The sequence below is a fragment of the Emys orbicularis genome, chromosome 6 (assembly GCF_028017835.1).
Source record: "Emys orbicularis isolate rEmyOrb1 chromosome 6, rEmyOrb1.hap1, whole genome shotgun sequence".
Classification (NCBI taxonomy): Eukaryota; Metazoa; Chordata; order Testudines; family Emydidae; genus Emys; species Emys orbicularis.
Genome location: NC_088688.1, coordinates 41059383 through 41081139, shown reverse-complemented (window position 1 = coordinate 41081139; position 21757 = coordinate 41059383). Strand labels below are relative to the sequence as shown.

The following is a 21757-nucleotide window of genomic DNA, read 5'->3' as shown; positions in this document are numbered from 1 at the left end:
CATATTACCATTAGTCATGCTTGCCTCCATTTGTTAACTGAGTCAAACATTCTGAAAGCATGCAGTAATGGGAAACTTTATTCCCAGTTTTTTGTTTGTGTGGGCATTTTATTTTTCATTTGCTTTGGAGACATAGGGCTTGTCTACACTGGCAATTTACAGCGCTGCAACTTTCTCACTCAGGGGTGTGAAAAAACATTGCCCTGAGCACAGCAAGTTTCAGCGCTGTAAAGCGCAGGTGTAGACAGTGCCCCAGCACTGGGAGCTACTCCCCTCATGGAGGTGGGATTTTTAGAGCGCTGGGAGAGCTCTCTCCCAGCGCTCTGCCGTGACTACACAAGCCATGTTAAAGCGCTGCCGCGGCAGCGCTTTAGCGTTGCCTGTGTAGACTAGCCCATACTCTTTTTGTTGAATTCTAGTGATGCCTTTGGTTTTTGATCATTCAGTATTATTGTAGGCAACTTAGTTGTTATTTCCTTACTTCACTTTCATTGCTGGGGACAAAGTGTAGTTCATCTTATTTAGTGGAATTTCGGCTGTGTCTCCATAGGAAGTTTTCTTTCTGAAGGATGTTTTTGTCTCTTGTTCCCAGTAGCTACAACAGATAGGGGCTTACATCTTTCCCCTCTGGCGTTTGCCATATGCTGCGTTGATTGGATGTAGAATTCCTTTGTTATTTCACCCGTGAATTTTGCTCTGAGTTCCCACATACTATGGTATTATGTATTGCAGCTGCTTATACCAGAAAGGGAATTCAAATATTGTGACAGATTTAGGTTATTCTATGTACAGGCCCTGTGTACCATCAGAAACTGATTCCCATCTAAATATCTTACTGGTGAATCTGCAGGAAAGAGATGCACATGCAATTATGCAATTCTGAAGCAATTCTGAAACTGCTTCTCTGTCAAAATCTCCTACTTGAATGATGGAGGCAAACAGGTACCAGGAACTTCACTGGGTGGAATTTTGAAGTTATTCTGTCTTCTTTGTCTCTTTCCCCTTGGTACCTGTTTCCCTATCTTCTTCCCAGTTTGCTGCTCTGCTAGGGTTAGTAACGGGTAATGGAGAGTAGCAAAACAAGGGAGGAGCAAGGGGAGATAGAATAATGAGAAGGAAGAGAAAGGAGCATGGAGGACTTAAGACCTGCCTCCATTCAAGTTCCTGCTTCATTACCTCGTTGCTATCAGAGCCAGCGAAGCAGCTAAACACCAAAGGAAAAAGAAGGGGCAGTATCTGGGGGAAGAGAGAGTAACAACTTGAAGAAAGGGAGGAAAGTTCCTACCTTGGTCCAAGAATCTCATTTCTACACACCCCACTAATGCACTCACCTTTACATATGTTGAAAATTTTCTTGTGCTGTATTCTAGTATGTCACCCTCCATCCTCTGTATTTTATTAGTCTATATGGGATGTAGAGAGAGGCTTTCACTGGTTCTGCTGAGAGTTGTGTGCTAGTGGATTCCACATTAATCTCTGAAATGCACTCGGATTTATTTTCTGAGTACTGATGTACTTGGTATACTTCGCTTACACATTGAAAATTAGGAATGTGTTGCAGTACAATAAGGTAAATGATAGGAAGGAAAATATGTTAGAAAACGGTGATGAAGAAAATCAATCACCAACCATCTCATTTATAAAGACTTCAGTATCTGTGAAGATTTTCAGTGTCCGTCATTGTAGCATTTGAGTTAGGGTAACCAGACAGCAAGTGTGAAAAATCGGGACGGGGGTGGGGAGTAATAGGAGCTTATATAAGAAAAAGACCCCAAAATCAGGACTGTCCCTATAAAATCGGGACATCTGGTCACCCTAATCTGAGTGCAAATCTCATTTATACTTTATGAGGGTCTCATCCCTACTATGGATAGACAGGGGACATCTTGGATCTTGTGGAAATTGTGATCATAGTTTGGTATAAGTGTACCTGAATATATACTTTCTTAAGAATATTTCTGAAATATTTATTGTCTTTTCAAATTGTAACTATAAATTTGTTTGCATATTTTTCCAGTGCACTCCAAAATGTGGTCCAGGATTCAAACATCGGATTGTTCTGTGCAAAAGCAGTGACCTTTCAAAAACATTTCCAGCTGCACAATGCCAAGAGGAAAGCAAGCCTCCAGTCCGCATCCGCTGTAGCTTAGGCCGATGCCCCCCTCCTCGCTGGGTTACTGGAGACTGGGGACAGGTAAAATAACAGACCATATAACTATCTGCTACCTTTTCTTGCTATTAATATCCATCAGCAGTTTCTAAAAAGGAAGATATTTTGTTCTTGGAAATGAGCGAGGGATGCCTCAGGTGACATCCTCTTTTGTCTCAGATTGGAATGTTACACGGGGTGATAGTGCCCACATCTAGGTACCTTCTGATATCTGTCTGTTGGTTTATATAAAATGAGTAACTAGTCTCAGTCCAATTCCTAGTGGACAAGTGTTGGTGGGGAAAAATAATCCCAACTCTGTAATTAGCACTGATTTTCACACCTGTTCATAATCCTACAGAAGAAGTAAAAAAATTGAATGGGAATAGAGATTGAACTAGTGCTTATAGGAGAGGCAACATGGTCTACTAGCTAGGAAACCTTTGGTCCAGTCCCACTTCTGTCACTGCCTTCTTGTGAGACCTTGGACAAGTCATTTAAATTATCATTGCCTCAGTTTCCCCATGTTAAAAATATGTACCTACTGTTATGAAGTTATTGGAGAATTTTGATTAAAAAGTCCTATTGACATGCAAAGTATTATTTATTGTTATTGTTACTCTTTCATTACTAGAGATGGTTCTTCCAGACAAGGTTTCAGCCATGTTTGGTGGAGTTGGCAGTGTGGTGAAACTTGTGCTGCTTCTGCCTGTGCTATATCTCTTCTATGGGTCAAGGATATCATGTATAGTTTCCAAACAGAAGCAGTAAGATTCATGCCAGAGAAAATTCATGGCAATATTTTGACAGATTCCTAAAAAGACACCATATGCTAGTTTCAGGTTTATAAATATCCACAAGCTCACAGTTCAGGATTCTGCATGCCAGTTCCCACTAGTGCGATACATGAAAAATGTTTATTGACATAATCCCTGGAGAAATATACATATACATGTAGGATCCCATATATGAAGTGAGCTATTAAAACTAATATGAATAGAAATGTTTTTCAGATTTTTTTCTTGTTCTATTTAAAACATTTAAAAATATTCTCCTGTCGTTTTGTGACTTTCAAAATACCTGCATGTGTTAGTGCTTGTAAGCCAGAATGTGAAACAGACTAGAAACAAAAATGATACTGGCCACAGTGAACTAATTTAACAGTAAAACTTTACTAATAATTTTTATCCCAATTAACCAGAGCTGGTGAATGTTAAAGCAGTTAGAAATTTGAAATTCAGTGAGCATTACAATCTGTTGTGTATTGACTAGAGCATGAAATAGGGAATTAGAACTTCTGAGTTTAAATCTGAATTTCCCACTAGTTGACTATGGGAAGGTGTGCATTATCTCTTTTCCTCTGTGCTTCAGTTTACTCACATGTAAAAAGGCTAGCGAGTGTTTTGGGGTGTACAGAAATGTTGCAAGGCATAATTTAATAAATAGTTTAAAAGTACATTGAATTCCTTAGTTGAAAGGTACAATGGAAGTAGTATTATTACACCAAAATTACTAGGTTGACTTACATTGACAATAGGTGTACAAATGCAGCATTAATTGACTTCTATGGATTTTGAAAAACATGTTAAATCTTCAGAGGCAGGTATAAATCAGTGTGGAGATAACGAGGTTAGTTCAATCAGGGAGGGTGAGGTGCTCTGCTAGCAGTAGAGGTGTGAACACCAAGGGAGGAGAAACTGCTTCTGTAGTTGGATAGCCATTCACAGTCTTTGTTTAATCCTGATCTGATGGTGTCAAATTTGCAAATGAACTGGAGCTCAGCAGTTTCTCTTTGGAGTCTGGTCCTGAAGTTTTTTTGCTGTAAGATGGCTACCTTAACATCTGCTATTGTGTGGCCAGGGAGGTTAAAGTGTTCTCCTACAGGTTTTTGTATATTGCCATTCCTGATATCTGACTTGTGTCCATTTATCCTCTTGCGTAGTGACTGTCCAGTTTGGCCAATGTACATAGCAGAGGGGCATTGCTGGCACATGATGGCATATATAACATTGGTGGACGTGCAGGTGAATGAGCCGGTGATGTTGTAGCTGATCTGGTTAGGTCCTGTGATAGTGCTGCTGGTGTAGATATGTGGGCAGAGTTGGCATCGAGGTTTGTTGCATGGGTTGGTTCCTGAGTTAGAGTTGTTATGGTGCGGTGCGTGGTTGCTGGTGAGAATATGCTTAAGGTTGGCAGGTTGTCTGTGGGCGAGGACAAGCCTGCCTCCCAAGGTCTGTGAAAGTGAGGGGTCATTGTCCAGGATGGGTTGTAGATCACTGATGATGCGTTGGAGAGGTTTAAGCTGAGGGCTGTAGGTGATGGCCAGTGGAGTTCTGTTGGTTTCTTTTTTGGGCCTGTCTTGTAGCAGGAGGCTTCTGGGTACACGTCTGGAGGTATACCACCAAATTTGAAATAATTGTGCGTGAGGATAAAGTCGCAGAGCTCGGCAATAAGTTGTGCTGTGTCATCATCAGGGATACTGTTCCTGACAGCTTGTATTCCATCTGTGTGTGGGATGTTTGTGTAGAGAGCCTCTACATAATTATTTCAAATTTGGTGACAATATATACCTCCAGACCAGTGGCACCGCTATGGGCACCCGCATGGCCCCACAATATGCCAACATCTTTATGGCTGACCTGGAACAACGCTTCCTCAGCTCTCGTCTACTCACGCCCCTTCTCTACCTACGCTACATTGATGACATCTTCATCATCTGGACCCATGGGAAGGAGACCCTGGAAGAATTCCACCATGATTTCAACAGCTTCCACCCCACCATCAACCTCAGCCTGGACCAATCTACACGGGAGGTCCACTTCCTGGACACCACAGTACAAATAAGCAATGGCCACGTTAACACCACCCTATACCGAAAACCCACCGACCGCTATGCCTACCTTCATGCCTCCAGCTTCCACCCCGGACACACCACACGATCCATCGTTTACAGCCAAGCACTGAGGTACAACCGCATCTGCTCCAACCCCTCAGACAGAGACCAACACCTACAAGATCTTCACCAAGCATTCTCAAAACTACGATACCCACACAAGGAAATAAAGGAACAAATCAACAGAGCCAGACGTGTACCCAGAAGCCTCCTGCTACAAGACAGGCCCAAAAAAGAAACCAACAGAACTCCACTGGCCATCACCTACAGCCCTCAGCTTAAACCTCTCCAACGCATCATCAGTGATCTACAACCCATCCTGGACAATGACCCCTCACTTTCACAGACCTTGGGAGGCAGGCCTGTCCTCGCCCACAGACAACCTGCCAACCTTAAGCATATTCTCACCAGCAACCACGCACCGCACCATAACAACTCTAACTCAGGAACCAACCCATGCAACAAACCTCGATGCCAACTCTGCCCACATATCTACACCAGCAGCACTATCACAGGACCTAACCAGATCAGCTACAACATCACCGGCTCATTCACCTGCACGTCCACCAATGTTATATATGCCATCATGTGCCAGCAATGCCCCTCTGCTATGTACATTGGCCAAACTGGACAGTCACTACGCAAGAGGATAAATGGACACAAGTCAGATATCAGGAATGGCAATATACAAAAACCTGTAGGAGAACACTTTAACCTCCCTGGCCACACAATAGCAGATGTTAAGGTAGCCATCTTACAGCAAAAAAACTTCAGGACCAGACTCCAAAGAGAAACTGCTGAGCTCCAGTTCATTTGCAAATTTGACACCATCAGATCAGGATTAAACAAAGACTGTGAATGGCTATCCAACTACAGAAGCAGTTTCTCCTCCCTTGGTGTTCACACCTCTACTGCTAGCAGAGCACCTCACCCTCCCTGATTGAACTAACCTCGTTATCTCCACACTGATTTATACCTGCCTCTGGAGATTTCCATTACTTGCATCTGAAGAAGTGAGGTTCTTACCCACGAAAGCTTATGCTCCCAATACTTCTGTTAGTCTTAAAGGTGCCACAGGACCCTCTGTTGCTTTTTACAGATTCAGACTAACACGGCTACCCCTCTGATACATGTTAAATCTTATATACAGAGGCATGCTTACCTATAGTATAGGACTGTGGTTTGAGTTGTTATAGCATAGGCAGAACAGTTCAGGCAATGAATGTACCTTGGTTATGCTATATATAGAGCTACATGCTCTCTCTTTGATTAAGATTTAGCAATCTAAAGTATGATTTATGGCTTGTTATTAAGTAAGAGCTTGATCCTTGAAACTGTAGTTCCATCAGTAGTTTACTCTTCATGTGAGTTGATCCACTGAATTCAGTTGGAGTACTCAGGGAACAACAGTTGGCCATATTGGCCCTAATTAATAGATTAAGGATCTATCATATGCTGACATGCATGTTATCAGTGCAGATGCATATTTCTCTTAAATTGATGTAAATCAGTTAAGCCATTGTTTAGTTATAGAGCAGCAAAACATGTTTTGGAATGGCCAAAGTATTTCCATTTGAAAAGAACTATTGGTTACACCTCCCCCCACCCTAAAATGCATGGAATCAACTCAGTTATAACAACAGTTATTCATGCAAATGATACACCTCTTGTTCTGGGGCTTCTGTGGGAAATAGTGCAGAGCCTGTATGCTACTCTGTGCCTATTTGGAAGAAACCCCTTGTTGGGATATATGCGGGTAGGAGTCCTTATTGCTGAGATGAATACTTCTGCCCTGATCAGTAGTTCCAGTGGTGCCCCATATTACTGTTTAAAAGAATAGTCTAAAACAACAGATACTGTTAGAATAACATCACATAGGAGACATAAACTCGAAGGTTTCTGTCCATCATTAAATCCTTGAAGGGACACTGTCAGCTACTATTTATTTGTTTTTATTAATTGCTCTGCACTTTCCATTAATTATGCCCTAGTGGAGCTTGAAAATAAAACGTGCATTGTATTTACTGAAAAGACTTAAAGAATGGGAACAGAGGACTCTGGGAACTCTTTATTGTGTTCACTTAGCAGTCTCCAGCTATTCTGCCTTACATGGGAAGGGTATTGGTAGGTTGTGAAGTGAGCAAGGCTAAAGCGTCTGTACGTCTGGGGAATCAGTGAGAAAAGGAAACTCCAGCTGTATGCATGCATGGAGTATGAGTCCTTTTTTCCTCTGACAGCATGGCTACTTCAATCAGGGCTGGCCTTATGGAAAATAGCACCCTGGGCGAACTTGCATTTTGGTGCCCCTGGCCCCCGTGGGCATGGTGTGCCCCCCTATAGCTCCTCGCCCCCATGGACTCCCCACCCTCCCTTCATCCCTAGCCCCTGCACTATGCCCCCTTTACCCCTAATCCCTGCACTCCCCTCCTTCACTCATAACCCTGAACCTCCCTCATGTGCCCCTAATGCCTGCACTGTGCCCTCTTCACCCCAACCCTGGACTCCCCTCCTGTGTCCCAATCCCTGCACCCCCTTCATTCTTACCCCCTGAACCTCCCTCATGTGCCCCTAATGCCTGCACTGTGCCCTCTTCACCCCAACCCTGCACTCCCCTCCTGTGTCCCAATCCCTGCACCTCCTTCATTCTTACCCCCTGCACCTCCCTCATGTGCCCCTAACCTCTGCACTGTGCCCTCTTCACGCCAAAGCCTGCCCCTTCCTGTGCCCCAACCCTTGTGCCTCTAACCCCTGCACTGTGCCCTCTTCACCCCAACCCCTGCCCCCCTCCTGTGCCCCTAACCTTTGCATCCTCCTCCTGCACCCACATGGTAAAACTGACCTGGATGCAGTGACGGAGCAGCTGGCATTGCTGCTCACTCCCCTCACTGGACTGGTGCTCCTCTGCCCCACGCACCCTTAGGGGGCTGTGAGGTGGCGGGGAGCAAGGAGCGAGGTCAGGGCTCCCTGTGTCCAGGTCACTGTCCCCACCTGGGCTGCATAAGGAGAGGGCAGGAGAGCGGCAGCAGCTCCTAATCCTCGCCTCACAGCACAGGTGGGGAAAGTGACCTGGATGCAGGGAGTCCCGGTGTGTGCATTGGGGGGACTGTGTGAGAGGGAGTGTGTGTGTGTGTGTTGGGAGAGTGTGTGTGTGTGTGTGTGTGTTGGGAGTGTGTGCCAGAGTGTGTGTGTGTGTGTGTGTGTGTGTGACAGTGTGTGTTGTACTGAGGGGAGTGTGTGTGTGTGTGTGTGTGTTGAGAGGAGTGTGTGTGTGTGTGCCAGAGGGTTTGTCTACACTGGCACTTCGTCTGCAAAACTTTTGTCATTCAGGAGGTATTAAAAAAACACACCCACACCCCGAATGATAAAAGTTTTACTGATGAAAAGTGCCGGTGTGAACAGTGCTTTGTCGGTGGGAGCGCTTTCCTGCCGACAAAGCTGTTGCCGCTCATGGGGGGTGGAAGTTTTTTGTCAGCAGGAGAGCTCTCTCCTGCCAACAAACAGCAGCTACACTGTGCGGATTAGCGGCAGGGCTGTAGCGGCACAACCGTGTCGCTAAAAGCCTCGTAGTGTAGCCATTGCCTGAGTGTATGAGTGCACTGTCTCTTTAAGAAAACACTCAGGGTCAGGCGCCTGAAGGCTTGTTCAGACACAAGCAGCTGCCAGCAGCTCTGGACCCAGAGAGACAGCAGCACACACAGATTCCCCCTGTCCTGTCACCCCAGGTCAGTGGAGATTGGGTACACAGCGGGAGAGGGACACCCCGACATCAGCTCCCACACACACACACAGCAGACAGGAGGACGCTCCTAGTCTGGAGTGGGGAGGGGACAGGAACAGTGGTGGATTTACACGGCAGTGGCACAGGGGGGAGGAGGGGCACCCCTGCTCCAGAGGAGTCACCTGGCTCGGCTTTTCATCCAAATGCCCCCTTGCAGCTCGGGTCCCTCGCCCCAGCTCCAGATGCTGCTGCTCCGCCTGCCTGCCTGCCACCTCTGCCAGCCCAGCTGGCTCTTGGCAGGTCAGGTAGGAATCAGGCAAACCCTGCGCACGACGCCCCCTTTGGTGGGCCCGTCCACCCTCAGGGCCAGCCCTGACTTCAATCATGCTTCCACTGTATGGCCTCACCACATTTGTGCCCTATTTCTGCCCTTTAAAAAGAGGGTGAGATAGATCACTGCATTTTATCTACGGTATATTATTTTGCCCATTTTATTTTTATTTATTCACTATGTTTCACAGAAGCGGGCAACGTAAAGGCTATTGGTTTTATGCAGGGATTGGAAAATTCTGTTGTCTCTTACTTTCTCTGAGATGGTTTAGCACATTGTTTTGAAATATTGATGAATACCTCAATATTTCTATCCCCAATGACAGAGGTCTCCCAAGGAAACTAGCAGGGAGATTCAAATTCTTGTTCCCTTTATATTTTTTTCTGTGATCTGCGGTAAAAGAGTAACTACATTCAGAGATGATGTCTTAGGGGTTGTTTATATGAGCACTTAACTTGCAGCAAGCTTCTTATTAGCCTGCTGCACACTAAATATTCCCTAGAGTGCTTTAATCCACCCCGTTTTGAAATGGTAGTGCAAGGTAGATTTACACCACAGCTTGCTGTGAAGTGTTTGTATGGACAAGCCATTAGTGTTGTTATAGACAAAAACCTAAGGTAGGGTAAAGTAGAATTCTCAGACTCAGCTCTGGGTTGATTCAGGGACCTAGTATTGCATTGTTCTTCATCTCCTTTGTAAGCCAGATGCTTGGATATACTGTTAGAAATGCAAAATCCTAAACTGTTTATGAGTGCCCTTTGCTGTATTAGCCAAAGGAGGTGCTGAGAAATGCTGTATATGCTATCCTTGCCCAATGTTTTTTCTAACCACTACATGTCCATAGAATAATCTATTCTGGAACACATGTCCTCAGTGGCTTTATTTTTTCCATTTTATGTCTATGCCATCCCTGTTCACTCTTCTGCTATCTTGTTTATATTTTAAAATTTGACCAGACTTGTTATCCTGATTTCTCTCTTTTCCTTAGTGTTCTGCACAATGTGGTCTGGGACAACAGATGCGAACAGTGCAGTGTCTCTCATATACTGGACAAGCATCCAGTGAGTGTCTAGAAACTGTTCGACCTCCATCAATGCAACAGTGTGAAAGCAAATGTGACAGTACTCCCATTTCCAACACGGAAGGTGAGTTTGGCTTCTTAATGTATTTCATCCCTGAAAAGAGTAGAGCTGAATGACTAATATTCATGAATTATGTATTTAATTATTTTTTGCCCAATCAATCATTGAATGATTTATCTACAAATATTTTTTTCATTAGTCAGCCAGTTCTAATTTGGAGACCACTGTGCAAATACAAATATCATACAGCAGTCATCATTAAAAAGGCAACATTTACCAGCAGTTACCATTGATATATCACACTCTTTTTTTCTCTCGGTGTGTGGAAGAACTGAGATGCTGCAGCTACCACCATGTGGCAACTGTTGGTTTAATGAAAACCATGGCACTTACATTGCAGTTTTAGCAAGACATTTCTACTCTTTATGATCCCATATGACCACCACAGTGCACTGGCCTTGGCCCATTTTACTTTTTAATGCATTTTCTATGTATTTTTCCTATTATGTTTGGTAACATTTGCTTTCAGGGGCAAACTCTTTGGGGCAGAGACTATGGGTGAAAGTCCCGGCCCTAGTAAATTCCATGAGAGTTTTGCCATTGACTTTGCAATACATCACCAAAACATTAATGGTTTTAAAAATATAATGTCTCTACTGATTTTAAAACAGTTAGACAAACTTATACATAAAATAAATTCTGAATAACAACACAAAACAAACACACACTTTATAAAAACAATGTTCTGGACTGCTACACCACCTCATTCCCGCAATTCATACTTAGCAATGTCATGGATGAATTAACAATATACACATTTTGCTCCATAAATGTTTCAGTCTCTCTTGATATATGTATTAGTGGGATCTTCTATTACATACAGAAACGTCATATATTCAAGGAACCATCAAGGTTTCTTGTGTATGTAAGATATCAATGAAAGCATTAGCAAAACTGATGATTGTTCTGGTAGCCTGAGAGACTAGTGGTAGAATTTTGTAACCACCTACCTCTTGCAATAAGATATTTGAGATTTTAAACAGTCAGTCCTAGAATACATAGCAAGGCAGAAAGAGTGGAAAGTGTACTCCTTATCCATCGAATACCACTCACCCAATAACATTAACCAAGTGGTGACGCCATACGAGAAAAAATGAAAATATCTAGTGGGTCTTTAAAAATAGGTTTAATGTAACCTGGGACCACATGGCATCACTATGGGTCAGAGCTAAGATTGCATGCATTCCTTAACTGTGTTTCCATACATTCACCTGTTTGCTGTTCTTTTTTGTTAACTTTAACTGTGCATTTCCTTTGTTTATAATGCTTGTTTTGGCATATTTACATGGCTATAGTGATTTTTACCCTAATTTGGTCATATGTACTCTCAACCTTAACTTCATTTTAACATATTAGCTCAGTGGTTTGAGCATTCGCCTGCTAAACCCAGGGTTGTGAGTTTAATCCTTGAGGGGGCCACTTAGGGATCTGGGGCAAAATCAGTACTTGGTCCTGCTAGTGAAGGCAGGGGGCTGGACTTGATGACCCTTCAGGGTCCCTTCCAGTTCTATGAGATAGGTATATCTCCATATATATATAATATTTTTTGTCTGGGAATGGGCAGGGCTGGTAGCACCACCTATTATTAAGGTTACCCAACACTTTTCCCTATAAGACCATGATTTCAGTTGCTTATAATTGTGCCAAACTTCAACAGATTGGGCTAAAATTTTGCATCCTGGGTTTCTTCCTCAGGCTGAATTGTTTTTGAAATTTTCAGCCAAAGCAGTTCAGCCATTTGCGAGAATGAGGCTAGGGGACGATACATTGTTTAGTCCATGGAAATAAAATATTTGAAAATTACTAGCACTCCCATGCTTTGGAGTAGGGACTTGAAATTTGGCAGGGGGGTGGCCTTTTATGTCAGGGATGTTCCTGTTGTAGTTATGATGAAAATCTGCTCAAATTCACCAAATCATAAAATGTTTAAAAATTGTTGTTTGCACATGCTCAATAGAAACATCTTTGATTTTAGCAGCTAAATTTCCCAAAGAGTCCATCAGCCTGGAACTGAGCAGAACTTTCCATTTAATTAAAGCTCTGGGCTACAGCAGGTTGTTCCAGGTTTGAGTCCAGGCACCTGAACTGAGAGCAGGGTGCCTGTCTTTCTTATGCATTCAGTGGCCACCCTACTGGTTCCAGGAAGTGTGGAGGAGGAGGATGCTAGATTCAAATGCAGAGGAGATAATAATTAGACCTAGGGATGGGGCAGGAGTGTACATTGGGACTGGACCAGAGACGGGGGCAGAAGTTTGGAGTGGAAGCTCGTGGGTAAGAAGAGGGAACCTGAGAGCTGGGATGGTGGGGGAGACGGGGACTATCTAGACAAGGAGACTGGGACTAGCAGCCAGGGAGGGAAACAGGTAGGGATTGGGAGCCAGTAGGTGGAAGGAGGAGACTGAGATTGGGTGAAGAGCTGGGGGAAACTGAGACTCTCTAGGCAAGTAAAGTGGGACCGAGAACCAGTGGGGTAAGGAGAAGGAGGTAGGGGAAAGAGGAGATAGATTTGATGAAGAGCCAGGGTGCAGGGGGAGAACTAGGACTGTGTAAGCAAAGAGACTGGGACAAGGACCCAGGGGCAGGCGGATACTGAAATTAGTTGAGGAGCCCAGGGAGGAAGATTGAGACTGGGAGCCATTGGGAATGGGAAACTGCAGGGGGAGGGATTTGACCCAAAATTCCTGAGATTCACCATTCCTTTGCTCTCAGCAAATGTCTGTGAAACCCACTGGCAAAGTGTCTCATCCCCCTCTAGTGCTGGTCCACATAGAGGATGATGATCTACTACCGCTATCAGTTACTCCATTAGCTCAAGTGACAGAGGACTGCACAGTGGACCTAAAGGTTTCTTCAACTCCCTACTTAAATCGTGACAGTGGTTAGGCTGCTGGCATGCTGGGACCTCTGACTATAATGCTGACATTGCTACCTTGTACTCCCCAGCCAGGCTGTCTGAACCCATCTGTTGCCTCTTGTCTTATACTGAGATGTTAAGCTCTATGGGGAACTGTCTTTTTGTTCTGTGTTTGTACAGCACCTAGCACAATGGGATACTGGTCCATGACTGGGGCTCATAGATACAATGATAATACAAATAATAATTATAATAATTATACTAATAATTAATGGGTTCCAAGTTGATGATCCATGCGGCTGTCAATATGATGCCACACGGTGGAATTTATTTGTTCAGTTTGCTTTTTTAAAAGGGATAGCTCAGTGGTTTGAGCATTGGCCTGTTAAACCCAGGAGGAAAATTACCAAAGAAATTCACCATAGTAGCATTTAATTTCAAAAAGGGGGACTACACAACAGTGAGGAAGGTAGTTAAATAGAAATTAAAAGGAACTGTTACAAGAGTGAAATGCCTGTAAGCCACATAGAAACTCTGTAAAAACGCCATAAGAGAGCCTCAGAGAAAATGTATACCCCAAAGAAAAAAAGAAAAAAATCAGAGGAGTAAAATTTTCCACCAGGGCTAAACAACCGAGTAAAAGAGGCAGTTAGAGGCAAAAAGAAATCGTTCAAAAATTGGAAGTCAAATCCTACTGAGGAAAATAGAAAGGAGCATAAACTCTGGCAAGTCCAATGTAAAAGTATCATTCAGAAAGCTGAAAAAGAATTTGAAGAGCAACTAGCAAAAATACACAAAAACTAACAGCAAACATTTTTAAGTACATCAGGAGCAGGAAGCCTACCTAACAATCAGTGGGGCTACTGGATGTTGGAGGTACTAAAGAAGCTCTGAGGAAGACAAAGCTGTCTTGGAGAATCTAAATTAATTCTTTGTATTGGTCTTCACTGCAGAGGATGCAAGGGAGATTGCCACATCTGAGCCAGTCTTTTTAGATGACAAATCTGAGGAACTCTCCCAGATTGAGGTTTCAGTAGAGGTGGTTTTGGAACAAATTGAAAAACTGTAATAAGTCATCAAGACCAGATGGTATTCACCCAAGAGTTCTGAAGGAACTTAAATATGAAATTGTAGAACTACTAATTATTATATGTAGCCTATTGCTTAAATCAGTCTCTACACCAGATGACTGGAGAATAGCTAATGTAATGCAATTTATAAAAAAGGGCTCCAGAGGAGATACTGGCAATTACAGGCTGGTAAGCCTAATTTTAGTACCAGGCAAATTGGTTGAAATTATAGTAAAGAACAGAATTATCAGATACATAGATGAACACGATATGTTGGGGAAGAGTCAACATGGCTTTTGTAAAGGGAAGTCATGCCTCACCAATTTATTAGAATTTTTGAGGGTGTCAACAAGCATGTGGACAAGAGAGATCCAGTTGTTATAGTGTAGTTTAACTTTCAAAAAGTCTTTGACATGTTTCAACACCAAAGGCTCTTAAACAAGCTAAGCCATCATGGGATAAGAGCAGGGCCGGCTCCAGGCACCAACGAAGAAAGCAGGTGCTTGGGGTGGCCAATGGAAAGGGGCGGCACGTCCGGGTCTTCGGGGGCAATTCGGCGGCAGGTCCCTTAGTGCCTCTCGGAGCGAAGGACCTGCCGCCGAAGAATGAAGCAGTGCGGTAGAGCTGCCGCCGAAGTGCCGCCAATGGCGGCTTTATCTTTTTTTCCCCCCGCTTCGCCGCTTGGGGCGGCAAAAAAGCTGAAGCTGGCCCTGGATAAGAGGGAAGTTGCTCTCATGGATCACTAACTGGTTAAAAGATAGGAAACAAAGGGTGAGAATAACTGGTCAGTTTTCACAATGGAGAGAGGTAAATAGCAAGGTCTCCCAAGGATGTGTACTGGGATCAGTGTTGTTCAACATATTCATAAATGATATGAAAAAGGGTAAACAGTGAGGTGGCAACGTTTGCAGATGATACAAAATTACTCAAGATAGCGAAGTCCAAAGCTGAGTGTGAAGAGTTACAAAGGGATTTCACAAAACTGGGTGACTGGGCAACCAAACAGCAGATGAATTGTCATGTTGATAAGTGTAAAGTAATGCACATTAGAAAACATAATCCCAAGTATACATACAAAAAGCTGTTACCACTCAAGAAAGAGATCTTGGAGGCATTGAAAACATCCACTCAGTATTCAGTGGCAGTCAAAAAAGCTAACAATGTTAGGAACCACTAGGAAAGGATTAGACAGAAAATATCAATATGACACTATATAATTCCATGGAACACCTACATCTTGAATACTGCATGCAGTCCTGATCAACCCATCTCAAAAAAGATAAGTGTCATCAGCTGTTGGCTGTGTGTGTGTTCTTTCTGCGTGCTGCACTGGTTCTGGCCAGATAGCCCATACAGCAGGCTCCAATTGAACTGCCCAATAACCACAGACCCATTAGTAGCGAAGGCACCAGGTCAGGTTTATTGTTGACGAAGCACAGTCCTAGTATTCCGTAGACTCTACAGAACCACTAACACATGTATGCCTATAAAAATGGATGCAGCTCATCAATGGTGGAATTTTCCACTGCCCCTAAGCTGGCCAAAGACACTCCCTTTGAGACTCCATTTTATACACCAATACAAACAAGATATGTATTGCCCCTCTGATGGGGTTAGTTGCCACCCATTACATTGTACATGTTGGTTCAATCAAATAATCTCTATCCATCACACTTTCATCCTGACCTTATCTTTAAAAGAGGTCAACATGTTCCTGTTGTCTTTGGGGAATGTGTTTGTACCAACTTGGTATTGGGGTGTTCTGGTACCACCCTTCTGGAATGTGTTTACACAAGCGTCCTGTGCCTACCACTTCTCAGGAATGTGTGTGTTTTTGCAATACCAGCCCTATTTTTGCCAGATTCTGTGAGCCTGCTCACAGCCTGTCTCTTGCTAACTTTGCTTTATATTAGCAAGGCTTGATCACTACTTTAGTTCAGGCCTCACATCGAGCCTCTGATGCAAGGGCTTATGTCTCAGGCACTCTCTCTCTACCACAATTAAAATTGGAAAAAGTTCAGAGAAGGGCAACAAAAATGATTAGGGGTATGGAACATCTTCCATATGAGGAGAGATTAAAAACACTGGGACTAGAGACAACTAGGGGGGGCTATGATAAAGGTCTATAAAATCATGAATGGTGTGGAGAAAATGAAATAGGAAGTGTTATTTATCCCTTCATATAGTTTAAGAATCAGGTGTCACACAATGAAATTAATAAGCAGCAGGTTTAAAACAAACATAAGGAAGTACTTCTTCACATAATACACAGGCAACCTGTGGAATTTGTTGCCAGGGGAATGTTGTGAAGAGCAAAATGTGTAACTGGGTTCAAAAAATAATTAGCTAAGTTAATGGAGGGTAGGTCCCTGAATGGCTATTAGCAAAGATGGTCAGGGATGCAATGCCAAGCTCCAGGTGTTCCTAAACCTCTGCTTGCCAGAAGCTGGGACTGGGCAATAGGATGAATCACTCAAAATTGCCCTGTTGTGTTCATTCTCTCTGAAGCATCTGGCACTGGCCAGTGTCAGAAGATAGGACACTGAGCTAGATGGACCACTGGTCTGACTCGGTCTGACCATTCTTATGTTCTATTTGGTGTGTTTGTATCTGGCAGCCTGTGTCACAGTCATCTTGATAAAGTTCAGAGCCATTTTTGTCTGGGAAATTGTAACTAGCAGTACATGAAAGAGCAGAGTCAAAATTGTAAGGTTATGAGAATGAGAAAAAGAAAGCAATGATACTTCTTGTCACATTTAACATCCGCTTGATCTCTTTGTTTCTGCAAGCCCTTCATTGGAGAGTTAGAGCATAGTAGGCCAGGTTTTGACAAATTGTCACTGATAAGGGTAACATTATATTTGTTGTTAGAAGTGAATTACTGACAGAATATACCATGACTTTTGAAATATTATTCAGAATGATTTTATTTTCTAAGTACACATGGCAGCTGAATCCAGACTTCCAAGGTCACCTAAAACTCTACCTGAATGCCATTTTGTCTTCTTTTATGCAGTTTCAGATTTCCTTATAGTTTATGTGGTGCATCTTTGCAGTCTCAGTAGCTGAAAACACCATGTCATTTTGTATATATTGCTGCTGTGTAACACTTAATCTCATGGTATATTCTGATCTGGTCACAGAGTTCACGAAAGGAGTGGTTAATATTTGTGGTTTACTGGTGATTAAGTAACAGTGGGTTCTGTGGATATCGTTCCCACAAGGAATAAGAATGGCTCTGCTAAACCACTTCCCTATAACTACAATCCCATGCAGAAGAGGCTATTTCATCAATCACATATCTAGTTCAAAACTGTTTTTTAAAACAATAGCTGTGAGAAGCTTCCAAAGTACTGTGTCCACCGTCATCCAAATAGCCACTTGCTGAACTAGGCTCGTGTGTGTCCATAGAGAGGGTAAAGCAAAGAAAGGTGGAATGGAGATTCTGGAAATATTATGAAGCCTTGGGACAAATTCTACTTGGTTAAAATGCATGCAACCCCACACTGAATCATTGAATCCGAGAAATGTAGGTTTGGAAGGGTCCTCGAGAAGTCATCAAGTCCAGCCCCATGCTCTTGAGGCAGGACCATGTAAACCTAGACCATTCCTGACAGGTGCTTGTCCAATCTGTTCTTAAAAACTTCTAATGAGGGGGATTCCACTAACTCCAATAAAGGAGGCAAGGCTTTTTGCCAAAGAATGGAGAAACATTTATCTTTCCCCAGTTTGTACATCACTCTGGGGCTTAGGCATCCGGACGCCTAGAGTGATGCAGCAGTGTGCATGTGCAGAGGCAGAAACATAGGCGGGGAAACATAGGGAACTTTTACTGCAGAAATGTAGGTGCCAAGCGAGTCTAGGTACCTACAGGTTTCAGTCACAGCTGACCAGGATTTTGTGAGTACCAGTGGGGCCTGATTCTGGGATTTAAGCATCTAAAGTGGCAGTTAGGCATCTAACTCCTTTTATGAATGTAGGCCTAACTAAGAAAAAGCCCTTATATGGCTGTGAGTTACAGGTGTAGAAATGGCTTGTCTCCCTGCAGAATATAAAGTGTTGATGCAGAAGAACAAAACCTACAGTAAAACTCACAATGCCATGCTGTGCTGTACAGTCAGTGAACTCACACTGCTAATACCTTTACTAATACTGTTCATTTTCCCAGTCGCTGCTAGTGGTAATGCATGTTCTACTTCAGGGAATCTTATAAATGCACAGACATGGTACCAAACAATGCAACCCAGGCTAGATTTTGGATAACCTTTCATTGATGAATAAAATAACTTCTGAGAAAGAAGCTATAAAAATATAAGAACGACTCATATTTCTTAGCTGTCTAATGTGATCACTTATCCCAACAAATGGTGATTCTTTCAACACAAAGTGGGCATACTTATAAACGTCTGAGAGAGAAGACCTGCAAATATTTTAATTACTTTTTAAAATATACTGTATCGGCTAAACTGTACTAGAAAGAACATTTACACAGAGGGAAGGTGGATAGACAAAGCAGAAGCATGCTAAATCTCAATAGCTTTCCTTTTGTACCTTTTTAATTTGTCTGTCTAATCTGTTCCCTTTTATGCCCTCAATCATCAGAGTGCAAAGATGTGAACAAAGTGGCTTATTGCCCACTGGTGCTGAAGTTCAAGTTCTGCAGCCGAGCATACTTCAGACAGATGTGCTGTAAGACCTGCCAAGGACACTGACCCACAGAAAGCAAGAGAGAGTGCCTTGTTATATCATTGTGGAAATGTGTCCATCGAAGAGAGCCACACAGCGGAATGGGATTGAGGTCCTTGCAAATACATTACCCTGTGGAAAACGTAACCACTGGTCAGCCCCAGCTGACAGGATTTCAATATTATTTTAACTTCTGTGAAGTGGGATTTATTCATCCAAAGTGCTGGACACAGTATAAGGAGGGCATGCCAAATTGGAAAGATCCACACAACACATATAGAATAGCTTACTGTGGAACATTTGTGTTCTTTTGACTAAATCCAATAGTCTGTTTACCTCCTTGGACCATTAAAGTAATTTTTATTATGGACTTAGCAATGACACTGAATCCATTTATATTTAAAACTGTTTAAAATGTAGCTGTTATGACTTGGTCTACTATGGAAGTAAAGAAGAATCAAACAATCTTAAGTCATAGCTTAAAATGTTAACTATTTTATCTCATTACACAGCATCACAATTTAAATTATAAAATGGCTTGGAAATGTTATTTAAGGAGCAATTATAAATCTGAAGTAAAGAAAATTATATTTTTTCCTTCATTCCACCTAATTCCCTTAGGAGTAATTCATATTTGCTGAACACTGCTGTGAGCCATATATTAAACTAAACTAAACAAAACAACCATGAGGAACTTAGTTTTAAGAGGTGCAACAGTTATTGCAGGTGTGCATAAAATACAAGTGTGCTGATAAATCTGTGCTACAGATATATAGCCATTTTGCCATTGTACAAGTGAATCTGAGATGTCCACTAAAAGGGAAAAACATTTCAATACCATGGAGAAGCCAGATTTCAATAGTGGTGAAGACCATAGTGCTGCATACTTCACTACTAGTGTATAGGCTTACATTTTATGACTCCAATTCACTATTGTTTACATCACTAGCCACAGAGAGGCATCTAGTCGTGTTTTACATGTTACTCCCTACTCACCATCACCAAGAAGTTCTAGTGCAAAAGATAAATGTACTGTGTAATAGTAAGGCAGTCTCTCTGCAAACTTTGCTGACAATTGCAGTGGGTTCCAGATGTTCCCTTCTTTGATACAATAGAAGGGCATTTATTTATGAGAGAGTGTTTGAATGCACAGATTTGGAGACCTTAACAGAGTGGGCAAGGATTACAACCAAAGAATAAAAGAGTTATGGGGACTTTTTGGTCATATTATCATAATCTTAATACTCACTGAATACCTTTTTAGTTAATACTCTGAGTTGCATTTAAATGTGAAACCAAACTACTTGGGCAAGTCAGATCCAGAATTTAGAATAGGCCTCTTTCCCTTCCCCTCTTGATAGAAGGTTCAACAAGGAGATAAGGAAAGTGGGTACTTGTTTATATTAATATATTGTACTTGAACATTTGCAGTTTGCAGCAGGTACTTGATGAATGTGCTTTTGTGACCAACTATGTCTCCTTTGTTGTAGTGCAATTAAAATTATGTGAACAACACGTTGTGTTAACACTAAAAATCAAATGGCACTTTTAAAAAAAAAGTACTCTTTCAATGAAACAAGTAAGTTCAATAAATCACATGAAATCTAAATGTCAGTGTATTTAACAAATAATAATAAGCCAAATGTGTTGCACACTATTTACTAATGTGAATTAACAAGGAAAAAATAGATATTCTTAACAGGATTCTTGTACTATGAAACATGTTGACAATCTATATGTGGCATTTTATGTAGCCCACTTATTCAGAACCATCAAACTCCTGTCATCTGCTACCTCTTGACAGTGTTTTTCACTTCCTTACACATGTGACCAGTGGAATTCATTTCCAGTAAGCATGACTTTACTCACATACGGCCATCTGCTGCTCTCAGTCCCCGTGTTCACAACTCCCATTGTCACTGATTCTCAATAAATAAATAAAAAAATAAAAACTGGGAGTTGCATATATGGATCAAGGACAGGGTATAGCCCTTAGTTAATGAGTGAATGACCTTTATACATCTATTGAGAGAATAACTTGGTGCTAGCATGCGTTGACTAAGTCAAAAATATGATAAAAGGGAAAGGTGTTGCTGTGGCATTCTCTAAGCAAGCAGCTTCTTTGTATCAGGATCTGGTTTTCTCCAGGGCATAATTGTGTTTATTAGCTAATGTGTCTGTTTGACTAACAAGAAAGGGTTTTTGTTTTTTTTTAAGTATTCAAAATGAACCTTTTTTTTTTTTTTTTACCTCACTTAGGACATTAAAGTTGCAAGGAGTGTTTCCACAGACACATTTTGCTCTCTCACTGGTGCTAGAGGACTAGGGAGTCCAATGTTTACTCTGCAACTTAAAACAGCACTGAGGTTGGAAAGTTAAGGAACTCCCTGGAGCAACATTGATTTGCATTGTTAAAGGGAACAAAACCCAGAATGTATTTGAATTTACAAACTAAACCACACTTCTGACTAAGACCTGAAAATAAAACCTAATTGAAAGGGAAAAAAATCATTGGTTTCCCCAGCACAGTTCATTGCTGCTGCTACACTGTAGCCACCTATGTAAGCTAAGCTAAATAATGTTATATTCTTAAGTAGTGACAATAGGACTATTTGTTTAGGCTGTATAAATATTACAGGCCTAGAATCAAATAGTAGAGTACTAAATACACAGAGCAATCTGGTCCCAGTACTTCCATTCAGCAATATCACCAACTGAAGCAGATCAAACTAAAAGGAAAAAAATTCTATAAATAAAACCCTTCAAAGTGTATACACCCAGAAATAATCCATTTCATTAGGAACTTTGTTAATGGGGTGAATGTCACATAGATATCCTTAATAATACAGACTGAAGATATCTTTGTATTATTGTGATTAGTTGCTTATTATTTTATACTCAGTATTAATGTGGT

General features: G+C 42.1%; 1 protein-coding gene across 2 annotated transcripts in view; it reads left to right on the top strand.

Moving 5' to 3' along the window:
• The window catches only part of ADAMTS6 (ADAM metallopeptidase with thrombospondin type 1 motif 6), a 299292-nt gene extending 280423 nt beyond the window's left edge, over positions 1-18869 (top strand). For both annotated transcript variants that reach the window (XM_065406967.1, XM_065406966.1), the window contains exons 22-24: positions 2018-2194; positions 10080-10236; positions 18760-18869. In XM_065406967.1, the coding sequence (XP_065263039.1) occupies positions 2018-2194; positions 10080-10236; positions 18760-18869 (444 nt within the window). The remainder of the gene's footprint in view (positions 1-2017; positions 2195-10079; positions 10237-18759) is intronic.
• The last annotated feature ends 2888 nt before the right edge of the window (positions 18870-21757 follow it).